The sequence below is a fragment of the Carica papaya genome, chromosome 3 (genome assembly GCF_054855325.1).
Source record: "Carica papaya isolate Zhongbai chromosome 3, ASM5485532v1, whole genome shotgun sequence".
NCBI classification, from domain to species: domain Eukaryota; kingdom Viridiplantae; phylum Streptophyta; class Magnoliopsida; order Brassicales; family Caricaceae; genus Carica; species Carica papaya.
In genome coordinates, this window is record NC_142311.1 from 35,084,357 (window position 1) to 35,103,515 (window position 19,159).

At 35.2% G+C, this 19,159-nt stretch overlaps 1 protein-coding gene, 1 long non-coding RNA gene, 1 other non-coding gene and 1 pseudogene across 27 annotated transcripts; 2 read left to right on the top strand and 2 right to left on the bottom strand.

The window, feature by feature from the left end:
* Window positions 1-1,725: 1,725 nt before the first annotated feature.
* Window positions 1,726-5,712, top strand: LOC110823252 (uncharacterized). Of its 5 annotated transcripts, none has more exons than XR_015818103.1 (4): window positions 1,735-1,842; window positions 2,275-3,955; window positions 4,269-4,355; window positions 4,513-5,712. It is a non-coding gene; the product is annotated as an uncharacterized LOC110823252 (long non-coding RNA). The 5 variants fall into 5 exon arrangements; XR_015818105.1 differs by having other exon boundaries at window positions 2,275-3,933; XR_015818106.1 differs by having other exon boundaries at window positions 2,275-3,429; window positions 3,873-4,355.
* A 160-nt stretch (window positions 5,713-5,872) lies between these two features.
* On the bottom strand, window positions 5,873-14,156 carry LOC110823301 (Tetratricopeptide repeat (TPR)-like superfamily protein). 21 transcript variants are annotated; one of them, XR_015818101.1, is made up of 9 exons: window positions 12,136-12,276; window positions 11,952-12,026; window positions 9,104-9,174; window positions 8,257-8,502; window positions 7,431-7,861; window positions 7,168-7,313; window positions 6,699-6,992; window positions 6,478-6,610; window positions 5,873-6,366 (listed from the first exon to the last, which is right to left on the bottom strand). XR_015818101.1 is itself a non-coding variant. In XM_088216821.1 (9 exons), the coding sequence occupies exon 2, from the start codon at window positions 12,319-12,321 to the stop codon at window positions 9,310-9,312; it is 3,012 nt and encodes a 1,003-aa protein (XP_088072947.1). In that variant the 5' UTR covers window positions 12,322-12,336; window positions 13,964-14,156; the 3' UTR covers window positions 5,873-6,366; window positions 6,478-6,610; window positions 6,699-6,992; window positions 7,168-7,313; window positions 7,431-7,861; window positions 8,257-8,502; window positions 9,104-9,203; window positions 9,300-9,309. The 21 variants fall into 21 exon arrangements, 17 of the variants coding, with proteins under 17 accessions (XP_088072947.1, XP_088072955.1, XP_088072946.1 ...); XR_015818100.1 differs by having other exon boundaries at window positions 8,257-8,550; XR_015818099.1 differs by having other exon boundaries at window positions 9,104-9,191.
* A 799-nt stretch (window positions 14,157-14,955) lies between these two features.
* LOC148268606 (PHD finger-like domain-containing protein 5A pseudogene) lies at window positions 14,956-18,829 on the top strand (annotated as a pseudogene).
* On the bottom strand, window positions 14,975-15,276 carry LOC148268607 (signal recognition particle RNA). Its single transcript, XR_015818176.1, has one exon.
* Window positions 18,830-19,159: the final 330 nt, after the last annotated feature.

The following is a 19,159-nucleotide window of genomic DNA, read 5'->3' on the forward strand; positions in this document are numbered from 1 at the left end:
CGAGGGCTGATAGTTAGGGTTTGGATTCCTGTGTTATGCGATGTATTTATATCTATCCCACGTTGATTTAAACTATCTATCACAATCGATCTCGTCCGTCCAATCGTGCATAGATAAGAAATGAATTTGAACCATATATCGCGATTTAATTTCGTTCGTCCGATCGCGCTTAAGGGAGGAACAAATTTAGACTTCCACGCGCGCGGAATCGATATTGGGTTGTCCAATCACAGGACACACGGATCACCCGCGTGGCATCCTGCATGGCACTGACGTTAGCGTGCCTTGCTACGCGTCGTTCTCCGGTTCGTCGGGGCTGCTAACTGGGCAGTCCTACGTAACACAAATTTTTTTATTTGCACTTTGACTCCCTATTTCTAATTTTTCTTTTAAAAATATCATACGAACCCAAATTTTCACTCATTTTTCTCAAAATTATTTTCAATTACATTCTTAACCTATTTTTTTCAATAAATTTAACAAAAATTAAATTAAATTAATTTATAAATAATTTTTTATTTATTTTCAAAGGCTAAAATTAATTTCGGATTAAATTTCGGGTTTGGGTATTACAATACACATAATTTTCTTTTAAAAAAAAAACAATTGTACAACGTACTTACATTCATGTTCTAAAATATATAATATACAAAGATTATGAGTGAATAAGTAGTTGTTGTAAAGTTGAATTTAACACAGCTAAACAGCCAAACTTTATTGATAATCTGATGTCATAATAAATAAACAAACAAAAATGTTTGACGCTAAACCACAAGAAACTAATAGAGAAGTGAAATTTCGCTACAAAGATTATAAATAAACTACTAGTGAATAAGCATTTGTTCACAAACTGAATCTAACACAGCCAAACAACGATTCTCATTTCAGCATAAATTAGTTGATAATCCCTGACGCTGTAATAAATAAATAAACATTTCAGACGCTAAACCACAAGATAGAGAAGTAAAACTAGCTACAATCGGAAATGAATCATGGAAATAAAATCAAGAAGTAAGAAAGAAGAAGAAAGAGTTCGAAAAAAATACCTAGAGAAGACTCGGAAATAGAAAAAAAATGACTCGAAGCGTACAAGACAAGATTCAATCAAAATCTGTGAAAAGATGCCAAGAAAATGGTTGTTTAGCTCCACATTCTAGAAATTTATTCTAGAAAGATAGAACGGAATGTAAACCCTAGACATAAGATAAGAGAGCGATTGAAGAAGAAGAGAGAGTTAACTTTTCTTTTACAGATGGTAAGGAAGAAAACAACCGATGGCTTTTATAGTGGGCGTAGTGTAGTGCAGTGTAATCATCAGACACAAATAGATTACGAATGAGAAATGGAGGGAAATATCGTATATAAATAACAATTCTTTTTAGTATTTATTTTTTATGAAATTTGAATTCAAAAAAAAAATATATATATATATATGTGTAATTGATTTTTTTAATACCTTATAGTATTATACATTTTACTTAAACAAGATAATATGATTATTTTAATATTAATCTTTATTTATTATAATTTTCAGACTCTATTAAAAAATGAAATACAAATAACACAAAAGTAATTTTTATTTTTTTCAAAAATGTTCTGATTGTATAAAAATATTATGTATTAAAAAAATTATATAAATAACTAAATTAATTTACAATTTGTAAATAATAAAATAATATAAATTAATTTATCTTCTGTAATATTAGTGTTTAATTTATATTTAATTGGATTATAAGGTTATATTTTTAGTGAAAAATCAATGTGTTTTTCTGTGTATTGTCAGAACTTCCTTGTGGATGTTCAAACGAGCTTTTCTCAACCTAATCGGAGCCGATTCTGCTTGTAAGTGCTCCCAAATTCTTTGATATTCGTGTTTCATCATTTTGTTTCTGAATTCTGGTGGTCCTTTGCTGATCGGTGCTTCGAAGCTTTTGCTTGTTCACTCTCGAATTCGTTAGATTAGAAAAGTGGAATCCTTGTTTAGTCTTGATTGTTGATTTTCTCGAGAAAATTAGAATTTTCAGGAGAAAGAACAGAGAGTTCGGTGATTATGATTGTATGTCAGTTTGTGTGTGTATCATTGATGAGAGAAATAATAAAAGGAGAAAAGTTTTCTTCGAGTTAATCCTATACGTTTCCTTGTGGATGAACATATAATACTATATCATATATGTTATTTGCAAATACGTTTCATTTTTCTTCGTTATATTCTCATATTTGGGTTAGGAAATTTGACGCTGAGATGCTAAATGTTTAAGCTGCCGATTTTCTTAGCCTCTATAGCTCTGAAAGAAGAAAGGAGGAGTGATTCTGAACCGCAAAGCTATATGGCTGCTGCTGGGGCAACCTACTTGCCTGAAGAAATTACCATTCGCATCCTTGTAAGATTACCTGTGACAACACTGATGACATGCAAGTCTGTCTGCAGATTATGTTATAATCTCATAAATCAACCTGCTTTGGTGGACATGCACCTGCATCAGTCCACAGAAACAAGGAACACGAGTCTTTCCTTGAAATTAACACCGATATGACGACAAGAAAGCATGTTGTGAACTTGCTTACTCAAGAAACATACAGGGAATTCATATATCTGAACATACCATATGAAAGATATGTCTTGTATCACATGAGTGGATCTTGTAATGGATTGTTATGCGTGTGTGCTCGAAAAAGTTCAGATCCTGCTGCAGATTTTTATTCCATCAGTCATGCAATAAGAGACTCAAAGGCAATATGTAGCACCATGAAAGCTGCCGACTCAAAGGACTGTTTGGTTGGGTATGATCCAACTAATAAGGATTATAAATTAGCATGAGTTACTGGATTCCTAAACAATGCAGGGAAAGATTGCTCCAAGGCTGAGGTCTAGACACTGTATGGTAATTCTTGGAGGTGCACTGACATCAGTGTGGAAGGAGAAGTACGGTAGGTTTCAAGTAAAGCATTGCTGAACATTGCACTTCATTGGACAGCAGTTAGAGTGAATAGGGCATAGAATTTCAAAAGTTTTTTAATTCTTTCCCTCGATATAAGTAATGAAGTGTTTGGGGAAATGATGGCCCGAGATTTCGATTATGGTCCAAGTACAAGAAATCTATCTGTATGCAAGGGTTCTCTTGCAATGTTTGTTTCATATATGGATGGAAACTCATATTCATGCTATGACATCTGGTTGATGAAGGAATACGGTGTTGCAGAGTCATAGACTAATCAGTTTACTATTAAACCTTCCACTATAATGAAGCCATTAGGATTTGGCAATAGTGAAGAGCTGTTTGTGGCACTAAAAGGAGTCATCGGCTTGTATGACCCATGTATTGGGAAGACCAAGCTTTTCCCTATTCAAGCACAACCTGTAGCTCCTTATATGCTTAATTACGTGGAGAGCCTGGTTACAGTTATGAGACAGAATGGATTCAGGGGGAGGTTTGAACTTGGTGCTGCTTAAAATTTTTAGCCTCATTGTTTTACATAGATGGTTATACAAAATAACTGAGAAACACAGTTTACGTTTATACTTTTGTTTTAATTTTGACTCAATCTATTGCATTTACATTTAACCTCTTATCTGCCAGTCTATTTCCCAACTTTAAATCTCAATATTACAGAATGAATTATCATTGTCTGCAAACTCGTTTCGTGTCACTTTTGCCTACTATGCTACATTGCCATATACGATTCACATTGATTTTTTTCAGTCCCCTGCTTTGGGCAATTGAGCCTGGAAAGAAGTACTTGAAAATTAAGACTTAAGTGCTTTTGAAGTAATCTGTGCACAAATACATACATCAGTTTTTCCAAGGTACTACTGATGTCAGGGTTCCAATTCTAATCCTCATTTTCGCATTGCTTGATTATCTGTCTTGCAGCTTCTAAAAGATTACCAAGGATGGGCTTCTCGCAATACTTCAAGGCAGCCTCTGGGGACTGGTGAGATTTAGTACTCAAGCAGGTAGCACCAGACGAACTAAAAAATCTCCTAAGCTAAAAAAAGCAATTAATTTATTAACTGTAAGCATTGACAAATCTTATTCTGTTTAACTGATAGAGAAGAAAACAGTTAACTTATTTAGTAAATCATATATGTCTTATTTCCTTTTATACACAATCAACTAACTATTCTCTCATCAGTTGGTGAGTCTTTCTTTCATTTTTTTCGGCTAATGTGCTCTTTAGTAAGTCATAGGTCAGACTGAAGGAGAGAATCATTTTTTTTTTTGTCATTTCTAAATTTTGATTTAAAATGCTTGTATGTATTGGTCAAGGACATCTTTCTTGTTCGTGTGAGCATTTGGAAGACATAGTATGTGTTGCAGCTCTTACACAGGCATATCTCCAGAGAATTCAAATAGGTAAAATACCAATTCAGCAATTGAAAAACAAAGAAAACAAACTGATTTCAAATTCTGAGCCAACATGTGTTTGTCTAAGTCCCTCAAAAGATCTATAATGACATGCATGCAACAAATAACATTTCTATCTGTTACCTACTAACTTTTTAAAGTACAGGATCATCAACCACGAGCCAAGTTACCACGCTCGCGGAGCAGTCTCCCTAGTTTCCATTATGAGAGAAACTCCGGTCTTTAAGGTCAGCATAAAAGAACAACTTTTTAATACTAAAAAACAATGAAGTAGATAGAAAACAGTGGCCTAATTTCACATGTAAACCTAGATTCAGAAAGGCGGTATCACACCCATGTTATGTATGTGTTTGTGTCTTTGAAAAATAGTTTTCTATTTTTGTTTTGGCAATGGAGGTCTGATACTCTAAATTCACATTCATAAGCGTATGAGAGTTCTCCTCTGCAAGCTAACTTCCTTTTTTCGTGGCTCAACAACATGGATTGTTAAGGTCATCTTCTCCGATTATAAATCTGAATTAACCAGGCCTCCGAAATTTAATCATCGTTTTACATTTCAAACGCCGAAAACCGAGTAAGAGGCAAAGAGTAAACAGAGAAAAAGAACATAAATAACTCAAGTAAATTTCTACTACTGACCGCAAGAATGTCATCTATAATCATGAGAAGCGAAGCCAAGTTCCCTCTGCTTACTGAACGTTTCCACCAGAACCCTCTCTGTTGATTCATAAGGAAATTTTCCCCTTTGAAGCATCGTATCAAATGCTATATGAGCTTCATGTAACTTATTGTCTCCACATAAAATGCAAAGCAACCAGTTGTGGATACACGGACGAGGGAACAAATCACGAGCAAGCTTTTCTTCAAATACTTTGAATGCAAGGATGCTCAAACCACTGGCACAAAGACACTGGAGTAAATTTTCATAAGACGCCTTACTATGGTAGAAACCCCTTTTTGGCATTGTATGCACAAGCGACAGTGCATCAAGTGACCTACCAGCCTCGCAAGAAGATGATGGTGATGATGATGATGAGATTGGGAGGAGCTGATTCAAGAACTGACTGAGAATGATGAAGAAGGTGGGGAAAAGGAGGAGGGGGGGGGCTGGAAAGATTCAAGCGACTGTGATGTATCTCTGCATGCATGGCGTCCTTGTCTGTTAAATTAATTTTACTGGTTTATACATATATGTGTGTGTATATACATATACACACACACGTATCATATATTAAGTCCTCGAGTCGATCTAGTATTTGTAACTCATTATTATCAATGTAGGGTTTGGAGTTGTAAGTGGTTCTTGTTGGCAAGTAAATTTAATTTAAGGCTCTGCTTTATTTCTGCTATTTGTGTATATAATATATAATAATATATCAAAAGTATTATTTAGTATTAATTTACATATAACATTGTTATATAATTTGTATATAACAATTCTTTTTTCATCTTTTTTCAAATTGATACACTTCACTTTTCCCAGAAAATATTCAGAAAAATCCAAAAAATGTAAACCCACGATATTTATTATCAAATTTCCATGTATATTTCCAATTCTTACAATTAGATATTAAAAAAGAATCTGTTGAGGATTATGTACCAGAGAATCGGACTAATGGGATCGTAAATTTTGTTTCGTCATGTATGTAGCAGTTATCTCAGCAGTCGATTTCAACCGCCATTCTCGTATATCCTCTCAAGCTTGCAGATAGCTGATTCTGTACACGGAGTGGATTACCAGGAAACTCATTTCTTCTGGAATGTGATCATACCAACATATGCTATAGCACGACCAACTATACCGACTAGGAGGATGAATATACAAAGACCCCAATTTTTAAGACAAGCCATTTTGCATAAGTGATCTGCAACGTGTAATCAACCATACTCCGGAGTACCCGAAGTGAAACGAAGATCAGTAACCTGGTATCGTAGAATCTGAAGGACTGATCTCGTTATCGTGACCAACTCTCCCAAAAGCATAAGTTGATAGAGTATTCTAAAAATTTAAACTGATAAGAAATCATTCAATCTATAAGTTGTGCTCTGGTATATTTCAACCCGAAATCTATAGATACAGCTTCATGAAATCAGAACCAGTGAAACTTACCTTTCAGCATTTGCAACCACGAATGCTTCCAACGCCCACTTAGGATAACTGAAATTATTTATAACCTTCAGCTCCATTGCCTTTTTGTCGTGTTGCAATGAGAGTTAAAAACGACTGGGAGAAGAACTGACCACTGCTGAACAGACAGCTTGTCAAAATAAACAAAAATAAAAGATTTTTTTGGATTAGTATCATAACCGAGCACTATACAAATTACTCACCAGCTGGGCTGCACCAGGTTGGAAGAAAATAGCACGTACATATGCTATGCCCGTCACACAATAGACAATGCAAAGCAAGACAATGTAATTGTCCGTGAAGGAAGATAGCGGGTTTGTTTGTGAAGAAATAAAACATCAAGAGATATACCACGGGCTTGATAGCCGTATTGAAATGGTCAATAGCATCCTTGGCAAGGAAACAAGCCAAACTGCTCATGCCAGACGCGCTCTCCCTCCAATAACGTAACTTGTCCAGAGAAAATGTTCTCAAGGCCGATATTTTGCACAGAAGAGCTGGAAAAAAACAAAGCAATCGTAGAGGGAAGTATGAGGTTTTCCTCGGGATGCAAAAGAAAATTAAACTTCTTTTATCGTTGAGAAGTTTCTTATACGATATATACTGCTAAAAGAAACGAAATTTAACAACATTCTTTTATCATGGGCGATTTAGTGTTTCGAACTTACATACCGCAATAATGGTGTAAGTATAACCGCGCACCCCAAAGTTTTCATCACTCACTTTAGCCAGAGATCCTAAGCAGGCACCAGCAAGAAAATAGGATCAGATAATCTACTGCTTGTATCTTAGATTCTCTAAGACGCTGTTTCCTGACCCTGAAACAGTTAAGGAGACAGAGAAGATCAAGATCTAGTACTAATAATAAAAGATTTCGATGTAATCTGAAAATACCATTTTGACAGGTAAATTTTTTCAGTTGCATTACATTATACCTTCATAGGAAATATCTGTATTGCCCGAATACTCCAGGTGTTCTTCGGTTTGATAAGTCCTTGGACTTCAAAAAATTGAGATGTACTTTGTCCCGATGAAACTCCACATTATTCTTGACCTCTTCCCATAATTCTCCTGCAAAAGACTGCTCTCCAGTTTCATCTCTATTTCGATTGACGCCTGCTACAGGCACAGCAAGTCAGAGCAGCATCCTGCAGCATGTCTGGTCATATTGGGTATCCATTATGAAGCATCCATCTGGCAGGGCGCTCTTTGTAACTTACACCTGATTTGGCATAAGGAATCACAATGCCTTCCAAAACATCAATGTAGTGATCCGGAAGAATAACACTTTCTGGGACATTAATCCCGAGGCCCGAAATGTATTCTTCAACTTTCTTTGCTGAACCATGGTAGAGAACAAAGCCACCTTTTGCCAGAAGTATTAAATCATCAAACATTTTAAACAGGGTATAGCTGAAAAATAAAGGCATTGACCCGTATGACCTCAGAAAATTTAATAATATGCAACTATAACCAAATTGCAACCTACACTTCAAATTAGCTCAAAAAGTTACTTTTTTACAGCTTTCTGCAGTTGTATAGGATCTATTCACCCTTCCAATCACCTACATGTTGATTTATTTAGTCAAGCTATACTAAATAGGTAATCTTACGTTGGATCTGGCTAAACACTAACATTCCCGAGATTATAGCACAAACTAATATCAGAAGCAAAGGAAAGAATCAAATGTTTTCCAATAAATTTTTCTTAAGAAAAGAACAGATTTTCCAATGATGAAGACTTGTTACTTAGAAAGGTACCTTGGTTGGTGAACCACCGTGCACATGTTTACCCCTTCAAGAGCTTCATGTCGAAGTGCTCTAAGAAGCAGCTGAGACGCATTATCCAAGCCAGATGTGGGTTAATCTAAGATCAAAAGTGAAGGTTCCAAGATCATTTCCAATCCGACATTTACTCTTTTCCTCTGCCCTCCAGAAATTCCTTGCTTTTCTACTGTTCCAGCCAAGGAATCAAGCACGGTTTGAAGCCCCAGGGACTCGATAACTCTGTCAACAACTAAAACCTTATCAGCTTTTGCCAGGCCAGCAGGTAGTCTTTGACATTCAGAAGTTCATATGTGAAGAAGGTAAGAAAATAGCAGTAAGTTAGTCAAAGGAATTGATATCATATAGCCACAGGACTGCACAAAAGAAAATGTAAATCATAATATATAGATTTCAAGTGAAATTTTCTTCAATTTTTGGTTGAAGGACTTGTTTATCATATATTTACAACTTTTATCCATCACTGGAAAAAGATGAAACTAAATAATAGCTTTAGTTCACATGGGTACGGGCACAACGTTACCAAAAATTCATTCCTTAGAATGTTCGGGCAATTCAAGGTAGATTTTAACCATGTAGGAAAGAAAAATGAGAGAAGAAAAATAATAGGAAAAGAAGTTAATATTAAAAAACAATAAAGTAAATAGGAAACACCATTAATTGCAAAGTGGCTAAATTCCACATGTAAACCTAGATTCAGAAATGTAGTATCACACCCATGTTATGTATGTGTTTGCCTCTTTAAAAAAATAATTTTCCATTTTTTTTGGTATTGGAGGCATATACTTTATATTCACATTCATAAGCATCTGAGAGTTCTCACCTGCAAGCTAACTTCCTTCTTTCATGACTCAACAGCATGGATTGTTAAGGCCATCTTCTCCAATTATAAATCTGAATTAACCAGGCCTCTGAAATTTAATCTTTGTTTTACATTTCAAACACTGAAAACTGAGTGAGAGCAAAGAATAAACAAAGAAAAAGAACATAAATAACTTAAGTAAATTTCTACTACTGACCGCAAGAATGTCATCTATAATCATGAGAAGTGAAGCCAAGTTCCCCTTGCTTACTGAATTTTTCCACCAGAAGCTTCTCTGTTGATTCATAAGGAAATTTTCCCCTTTGAAGCATCATATCAAATGCTATATGAGTTTCATGTAACTTATTTTCTCCACATAAAATGCAAAGAAGCCAGTTATGGCTATATGGACGAGGGAACAAATCAAGAGCGAGCATTTCTTCAAATACTTTGAATGCAAGGATGCTCAAATCACTAGCACAAAGACACTGGAGTAAATTTTCATAAGATGCCTTACTAGGGTAGAAACCCCTTTTTTGCATTGTATGCACAAGCGACAGTGCATCAAGTGATCTACCAGCCTTGCAAAAGCCTTTTAGTAACGTCTTGTACGCAACTCTATCTAGAGAACATCCATCAGCATTCATTTTATTGAACAAAGCTATGGCATTATCAATTTCACCAGCTCGTATGTGCCCACTCATGAGAATAGTGAAAGTCACTTCATTGGGACTTAAACCCTCTCTTTCCATCAATTTCAGATGATCGTATGCATCCAGCATCCTACCCGCCCCACAAAAACCAGCAATTATACTATTGTAAAGGTACAAATTTGGCATATAACTGGTTTCTTTAACTTTCTGCACAAGCTTGAGAGCAAAATTTTTCATTCCTTCAGGATCAATGGAAATGTTCAGACTGTTTTCTATTCGTAAAAGAACTTTCTGATGGAGTAACTGAAACAAAAATTCTTGTGCTCTTTTGGACCCTCTGCTGGTAGGCAACATTCGTTTCCTATCCGTGATATTCCTGCACACGCCACTAATCAGCACTATATACATAATAAGATCATGCTCAATCTGGTTCCTTTCCATCAAATCAACTAGTCTAATTGCAAAATTAAACTCCCCCTTCCTTAAGAAGTGACTAATAAGGGAGGTATAGAGCACTACATTTGGAACAAGACCATCTCCCAACATTCTATTCAGGTATGTGCACCCCTTATCAATCATTCCTCTCTTCACTAACCCACTAATAAGTGCAGTATAGGAATAAGAACTTGGTCGAATGGCATCCTCTATCATTTTCTCGAACAATTGGTGGGCCTCAATAGCTTTTCCATTTCGGGAATATGCATTAATCATCGTCGTATAAACAACTTCATCAGGATCAACACCGGATTCAAGCATTCTCTTAAACATGTTTTCCGCTTGAAACATTCTTCCTTCTCTGCTTAGACAACTTATAATGGTGTCATAAATGGCAACAGTGGGTTTCAGTCCCCTCTCAATCATTTGATCCAAAATATCAAAGACAGATGCAACATCCTCTCGTTTACAGTATCCATTTATTAATATCAAGTAAGTTGCTTGGTCTGGAACAACATCTTGATGTTGCATGAGATCAATTAAGGATCTAGCACGCTTGAGAAGCCCCTCCTGGCAAAGACAACTAATCAGGGAGTTGTAAGTAGATAGCAAAGGCATGCATCCTAGACCCACCATTTTATCCATGATATGCAAAGCTTTATCTAATTTTCCTTGGGCACACAAGGCACTAATAAAAATACCAAATGTCACATTAGCTAAATTCAAGTTCCTCCTCACAATTTCATCAAGTAAAACCTCAATCTCTTGCTCCAGATCGGTGGTAGCGTTCGTATGGGTAGATACTAAGGGCCATGATGTATGAAAGCTACAACCGTTCTCAGAAATTGCCTTGAGGATCACGAGAGCCAGCTGAAGTTCGTATCCCCTTGGATACATCTTCATAAGGACAAAGAAAAAAACATGATCAGGAACAACACCCTGATTCAGCATACTTGTGTAAATTTCACCTACTTCCGCTAACCTATTCTCCTTGTAAAGTGCAGCAATCAAAGCTGTATAACAGTGCACACCAGGAGCTAAATTGTTCATAACCATGCTGTTTAGAACCATCAAAGCACAATCTACTTTCCCTTCCTTGCAATAATTATTAATTATAATATTGTGTGTCGCCTCATTGGGCTGCATTCCTTGATTTATCATCTGATTGTACAACAACCAGACTTTATCAAACAAACCAACATTCGCAAACCCGTGAATCAACGTGTTGCAAGTGTAAGCATCCGGCTCACAATCAGTCTTAAGCATTCTCAAGTAAACTCGCATTGCCATTTTCATCTTCTTATTCTTGCAGTATTCATCAATTAAAGATGTGTACATCACCTTATCTACAAAGAAGCCCTGAGACTCCATTTCTCTAAACAAGGTCTCTGCCTCAACAACCCGGCCTCTTTTACAAAGACCATAAAATAAAGATTTATACATATGCAGCGTTGGTGAAGATCCAGTTCTTTCACGCAATATATCAAACAATTGCATTGCTTCATCTAAGTATCCTTTATGACATAAACCATCAAACAACGAATTATAACTCCAAAAACCTAGACTAACACCAGCCTCACTTAGTCTAATGAGAAATTTAAACGCTTCCAAAAATTTTCCCTGTACATAAAACCCTCTGAGAACGTAATTACAAGCAATTTTACTAGGAGTAGAACTCATTATAATAAGTCTATCAAAATGGGCTCTAGCCTCCTCAAACTTTCTTAATTTAGAGAAACAAACAACCATAGAATTCAAAATTGATGGGTCAGGATTGATACCTCTACGAACAATGCCACTATTGTAAACCGATTCGGCCCATTGGGGTTGCCCTGATGCCACAAATTCCTTTATGACTGTGCCATAACAATTCAAATCAAGCCCCACATCACGATGAGTAGCAAGATCAATGGTTGATTTTATATCGGAACTAGAAGAAGAATGTAAAATGATTTGCTGAATTACTTGTCTAACAGTAGATATCTGGCCACGTTGCATGAGCTGGTCTATCAGGGAGATGCAAAGAGATTCATGCTCATTAGTGACATATGATCTAATGACATTTGGTGGTTGGTCAAGTGACAAACTAAAAGAGGTCACTGCTTCTCTGCTCTTCAAGAAGTGGTAACATGAGGGCTTCTTCTTCATCATGGTTTAAATCCCAAACTGCAATAAGAGATGGCAGATTAGTGCTACAGAGTTTAAGACAATATTTTAAAATCTAGAAGACATGAATCCATCGATACAAACATAAATCAATTCGAAAATAAAAATGGACTTATCACAGACCCAAAAAGCTAGAAGATGTGAATCCATGAAATCAGTTACAAAGTGGAACTCAGAGAGAAACCACCACGATGTTCTTTTAGGGAGAAAAAGCATCCACCACTGACCCAAATAAAATATGAGATAAATCACATGAAATTTGAAAAAATTCTGAGTCAAACTACAATATATTGAAAATTTTTCCTACTATGTCAGAGAATGCAGATGAACTCGTATGGAAATAAGTGTTTTAGTTTATCACACAAAAATATGCATACTATTTTCAAGTTTGTATCAATTAAACAAAACAACCACTAAAAATTATATCTCAACAATCAACTCTTAGGATTCTGATCAAAGTCAAAACCCCAATCCCAATGACCCTGAAATTTTTAACCAAAACATCGATGCGTCTCTCTCTCCTCACACTCTCCTCTCTTTCTTTTTCTGTTAATTACATATATATATACATATATATATATACACATATATATGTGTGTATATGTATAATTAAATAAAAATAAATAATTGTTGTTAATTACACATATATATACACATATATGTGTATATACATAATTAAATAAAGAAAACTAATTTCTGTTAAATTACGTATATATATATATACACATACATATACATATATATGCGTGTGTATGTATATAATTAAATAAAGAAAATAAAAGAAAGAAAATCAAGAGTATCAAAACTAGAATATGAAAAACGAAACTAACACCAAAATGTTTCAAAGCAAGAAGAGACACAAACCTCAGGATGATCTGATGCTGCTTTGTAAGAGTTTCGGGTGTTTTTTTAAGAGTTTTTAGTTAACTCTGGGGCTTCAGCACACAAAGAAAATTTTAAAATCTAGAAATCAACACCTAGATCGAACGACCAGAAATCAATCCTAAATCTAACGGTACAAAATCCATCCCACCCAATTATAAATACCTTGCATCTGCTGAATTCAAGGGCGGAGAGAGAGAGAATGGAGCGGCAGAAAGGAGGAGAGGGAGGAAAGTTTTGGAAGCAGTGAGGTTGACCGAAAGGAGAGCGGGCAGACCAATTCGCGAGAAGAATTTGCGTCGGTGTACAGTAAGGAAGGGGAGGGTCCCAAGGAGGAGTGGCTACTGGAAGCAAATCCTCCGCGAGAAAGAGAGAGATTTAATGGACGGTCGGAGGGATAGCAGAGAGGTAAAACTAAAGCAGGAAAAAATTACCGAGAGAAAAAAAAAATGAAAAAGCAAACAGGAGTAAGGTGGTGAGTTTTAATGGAGCTTAAAATATCAGAAGGAGAGACTGAGTCACGTATAAGCCGACTGAGGATAAAGAGAAGTCTCCGTCTGTCTTCTTCGCCGCCATTACACACACACACGCACAGAAGAGATTGACAGAGTATTTTGACATTGGTTGGTGTTACAAAATGAAGTTCTTCCTCCTCTTTGCCCACCACAGAAAATCAATGAATCCCTAGTTCTCTAACAACAATACCTTACTTCTATAAACTACAAAGAAATCAATGCATAAATACCTTTACTCCGTTGCAGAAAAGACTCGTCGATGTGCCTTCATGTGATATCCAAGATAAATATCTGCAAAGCAAATAAAAACGAAATGCAGAAACCCTAGGTTTCTGGTGTCTGCGCGAGAAGAAGAAAGCTGGAGAGCAAGAAAACCCGACTAAGGAAACACCTTTTTTTGCGGAGAAGATTTTTTGTGCGAAGAATAAGAGGTATTTATACCTCTTCTTTTGGTGCAGCAACAGCCAAAACGCACCGTTTAAGGAAACGGTGCGTTTCGGCTTCCTCAAGGACGCGGGCCTATGGAAATCGGGTTTTACCTTAAAATCAAAACAAAAAAATATATTTAAATATTTTTTTTAAAACAAAATCATATGATATAGTCTTAAAATATTTTACCTTAAGATTTTTATTTTTCATATTTACTTTTTACGTTAATGTTAAATATTTTTTTAATAATATTTTAATAAAATTCTAAATAATCAAATTAAACTAATTTATTATATTTTTAAATAAAAAAATATATTTTATAATATATAACTTTTTTTAATAAAAATAGTTACGATACGTTAAAAATTTTACTTAATTTTTTTAATTAAAAAAATTATTAAACATCTAAAAAATACTAATTTTTACAAAAATGCATCAAGTTCTTCTTTTAATATTTCGTTAAATTTTTATAAAATAAAAACTTAATTATTTGAGTAGTTAAACTCATTAAAATTTACGTTTGTGAGATGTCAAAATTGAAGAAAATTAAAATAAATATTATTTTATTTTATTTTTTTGTATAATAATCACTTTATTTGAATTAGATGCGATGAAAATTACATTTTTAGCATATAATTATTTGAGATTTTTCATTGTATTTGATCTTATTCTTATTTAGTTAAAGTTAAAGTAGATATTAAGATGAATAATTTATTGTGTAAGGAATATTATTCCCTTGCCAAGGTTTCATTAGTTAACCATGTCGCAATTTTTCTCGTTATTGTGGATAAAAGAATTTTTCTAAGTCAAAGTTAATTTATGTTACATTAGGGACAGTCTATCAGGCGTTACTCCGCCTAGGAAATACCGGACCGTAATCCTTCCACTGAAGAGAGCGGGAGGTTTTCGTTGCTCTGATCCTAGCCTCATACAGTCTCCTCCACTCTAAAAGTTGAGAGCACTAAGCTTATGCTCAATACTCACAACTCAACTCCCCTCTTGGAATGGGCGAATCAACATTTAATACTCTGAAGGGCAACTTAATAGAGCGAACTAATTTCCAACCACCTAAATGCCCCAACTTTGGTGACAAACCCACGTTACCAGGCTCGACAAGTCAAAGTTAATTTATGAGAATCACATAGTTAGTATAATGAAAAAATTATTCTATATCAATACTCTAGTCTAATGATTAAAATACAATTATTAAATATAAAGGTCATAATTTCTAATTTAATTGAGAATTAAAATTCGTTGCTTTGTGAATATATTATGTAATAATAGTTATCTGCCTATAATATACTTTATTTGTGTTAGATTTTCTATTATATGTGGTCTCTCTCTCTCTTTTTCTATGTCTGTCTATTTTACTCCAATTACATATTTAGATATTAAGTATAATCCACCATAGTTCTTGACTTGGATAGCGTTACCCTCGGAAAACTGCGGAAACCAAATGGAAGAGTGCAAAGCATACCTTTAAGTCATGAAAAAGACTTTTTGGAGTTCACTTTTAAATATCAACAAGTTCTTTCTGAAAGAGATGCAGTTAGACAAGATGTTAGCTTTAATGTGAAAACAACAACTATAGTGTTGCTTGTTGTAATCATACCTGAAAAATTCATTACCAAATATACTTAAATTTCTAATAATTTATGTTTCACTGTGTAAAGTTCTCGTCTAGTGTTCATGAAACAGTTCCAACTTTTCATCAAGCTGTCTATTAATGGAAAAAGTGATTGATTTTCCTTCTAATGCAGATAACTAATGTTGTTAACTTAGTGTCTATCAAAGTTGAGATAGACCATTTTTGCTTTGCTGTTATTGTTTGAATTGTACCCTATGAGGAGAAGATATGAAATAAAAGAAAACTTTGCTCAGAGCTTTAGAGTCTGAATGAAGTCAGAAATTCAAGTACCAAATACTTAGGAGTCTCCTGTTTGTGTGTCATTTGCCAGTTACATGTGATCGGCAGATGTGCTGTCGCTACTGATATTGTCCTCATCCTTCCTATAATTCTTTTTCCCTCTAATGAACTTGTCTTCTCTTACTGAAAATGTATCTATTACTTAACAAGTTATGCTTCTTTTTCAATCCCTTTTTGATACATTCACAGCATGAGTTTTTCGAGTTGATTAACTTATTTCTGTGTTTCGTAGTATTTTTATGTAGTTTTTCTTTTTGAAAAGGGAAAATGCTAGAAACAGGCACCGAGTGGGTGCCAGCTTTTTACATAGTATTTTTCTTTAGATTTGATTTTTTCTGGCTTCTAACAGATATTTACACATGCTATAGTTTCTGTCACAACTTTTATGAGGCTTTCAAAATGTTAACAGTGATAAGATTTTTTGTTTTCATAGAATTATTTGGTGTTTTGAATTTCTAAGGTAATTTTCTTCTGCAGTTATACTACTTGTTCTGGTCATACCTACAAGAATAAAATTTTCTTGTTTGCTCCAAATCTGGTGGTATTACATGTACTCGAACTTCTTACATCATCCCCCTGTCACCTACTTTGATCTAATGTACTATTTATTCTGATAACCAGCAAATGTGCCTCTCAAATGCTAGAGAAATGTTTTCCATTCTCATATCTCTTGGTTGATGATCATCCATGTCGTCACGATCCATCACATCTTGTAACACACATTTATAATGTGATGGATCATGACGACATGGATGATCACGATCCATCGCTTCTTGTAACACATTCAGCTTGGCATCTGTGTAATCTTCTTTTCTAATGGTTTAAGGTTTTACAATGTCTTTTTTTATCAAAAAAAAAAAAAGATTTTACACCCAAAGAAGTTTGTGATGATAGAAGAAAAGTCTCTCAATGTGATTCCAGAGGGGGAAGTTGAAGATACTCTTAGAATCATATAGGATGTAAACTAGAAGAGGTTTCCAATCTATGTTTTCAACTTGGAGATAAGGTGGATATTTAGAGCCTTGATAGCTCATGGATCACATACTACAAGAGTGAAGTTGCTTTCTTTAGTTAGGTTTGACAAGGAATGGCAGGGGATATAATTTTTGCTATTTAAGAAAAAGTTATGGCAGGGGATATTTTTTGAAGTTGGCACTGGTTTTAGAAGGTGTTGGAGCTAATCAATAAGTTAGATTAAAGAAATTTAAGAAACTAAAGAGGGCCAGAGGGATCAGTTCTCTTCAAAGACTAGTGTTTGGATATAAAATATATATTTCGTTGAGAAGAAAAGTACAGTACAATAATTTCTCAATTCACCAAACGCCACAAGTTCTTTTTGTTCTTATTTCATTTTTACTTGGGAGATTGATCTAAGATTATGTTATGGGAAGACACCTCGGTGGGAGATCAACCTAAAAGCCTCTCAATTCTTGACCATTTATCCAGACACAATGTCCCAGTCTCACAATTTATTTCTATCAATGAAGGGATCGTTGCCAGGAACTTCCATTTCACCCATAACCTTTATGTAAAGAGACCTTTTAGTTTCATGTCTAAGGCAGTTACAGCTATAAATTTTCAGGAGCATGTAAGTTATGACCAACAATGAAGAACACAAATAGCTCAAACACAAGTTATATATAGGACATGTGTGAATGTAAAATCATGCTGCTTTAGAATTTTTGTTTCATGTCTAATACTTCTTTAAGTCTTTACAGCTTCTGCATTTGTTTCTGTCAAGTATTTAATTGCTGTCCCCTGATTTAGAATTTTTCATCCATAAGATTTGAAGGCATGTTGAAGAAGTCTGACACTTTTCTTTGCTTGGATGTATATCTGCTTGTCAGACTGTAAACAGAATCTAAGAGCTTGTTGCAGAAAGAATGACCGAACATCATCCTGATTTGGTCATGTGCCGGAAGCAGCCAGGCATGACCATAGGATGACTTTGTGAGAAATATGACAGAAAGTGTGTCATATGTGATTCCTACGTGCGTCCTTGCACACTTGTGCGGGTGTGTGACGAATGCAACTATGGATCATTCCACGGCCAGTGCTTTATCTGTGGAGGAGTGGAAATTTCGGATGCCTATTACTAGAAAGAGTATACGCAGCAAGAGAAAGACAGGGATGGTTGTCCAAAAACTGTTAATCTAGGAAGTGGAAGACTGATCTATTTACAAGTGTAAGAAATATGATTTTAAGAAAAGATGAGGCTGCGTACACTCTTAAATAGAGATCTCCGATTCAAATGCGGGAGATGTCTCTATTCATGGTGATTGTTATGAACTTTGAATAATCAGCGTGCGATAATGACTACTGACAGTCTAGCAGATTTAGTTATACTCGAGTTACCTGTGTAGTTTTCCGAATAAACCCTGTTTGTGCATTGGATGTCAGAATGAAAATCTTTGGTGGTTGGACTTATTGTTTGTATTATTTTGCTTTGCCAGTTGTTTTTGTTTGTTTTCTTTTTTACTAATCATGCTTCTTTGCTCAAGTTTACAGATAGTTTGCTTGTCTTTAGGGTTGAAGTCCAAAAGGTTCGACCAGGTTATAAAGCTCATGGTTAGTGTTTCTTTTTCCTTGTCTTATTTCTTGTTCTTTTTGGCGAACAGGAAGAGATCGCTTCCTGCTACCATTCATTGCCTGCAATCATTATCAGCTTGTGGCCATGAAAAGGTTCCCTACACAAGCTAGCACACCATGGTCTCGACATTGCCAGATAAAGTGCATGTTACAATCCATTACAGAATTTTGTTTTTATCAGCTTACTATCTGTTACATAGAAGCTCGGTGCCCACCAAATTGTAAAGAGTAAAATAGTAGAGAATTTCCATCCTCTATGATACAGAGTAGGAGATATAGCTGAAAGATCATTAGTTTTCCTTGTTTTCGTCCGTAGCTTATAATCTTGCTCTAGTGGCTGCATGACAACCGTACTCACCATTATTGTGCCAAAAGCTATAAATGTTGATTCTTTTGGTGAGAGGAAGCCATAGTTAGATTGATGGATACCCTTGACTTTTGATGCGCAGAGAAGTCCACTTCCATGGAGTATGATGCTAAT

What these genes read in the sequence shown, in the direction of transcription:
- LOC110823301 (XM_088216821.1), bottom strand. Translation starts at nt 12,321, where the DNA reads ATGATGAAGAAGAAGCCCTCATGTTACCACTTCTTGAAGAGCAGAGAA.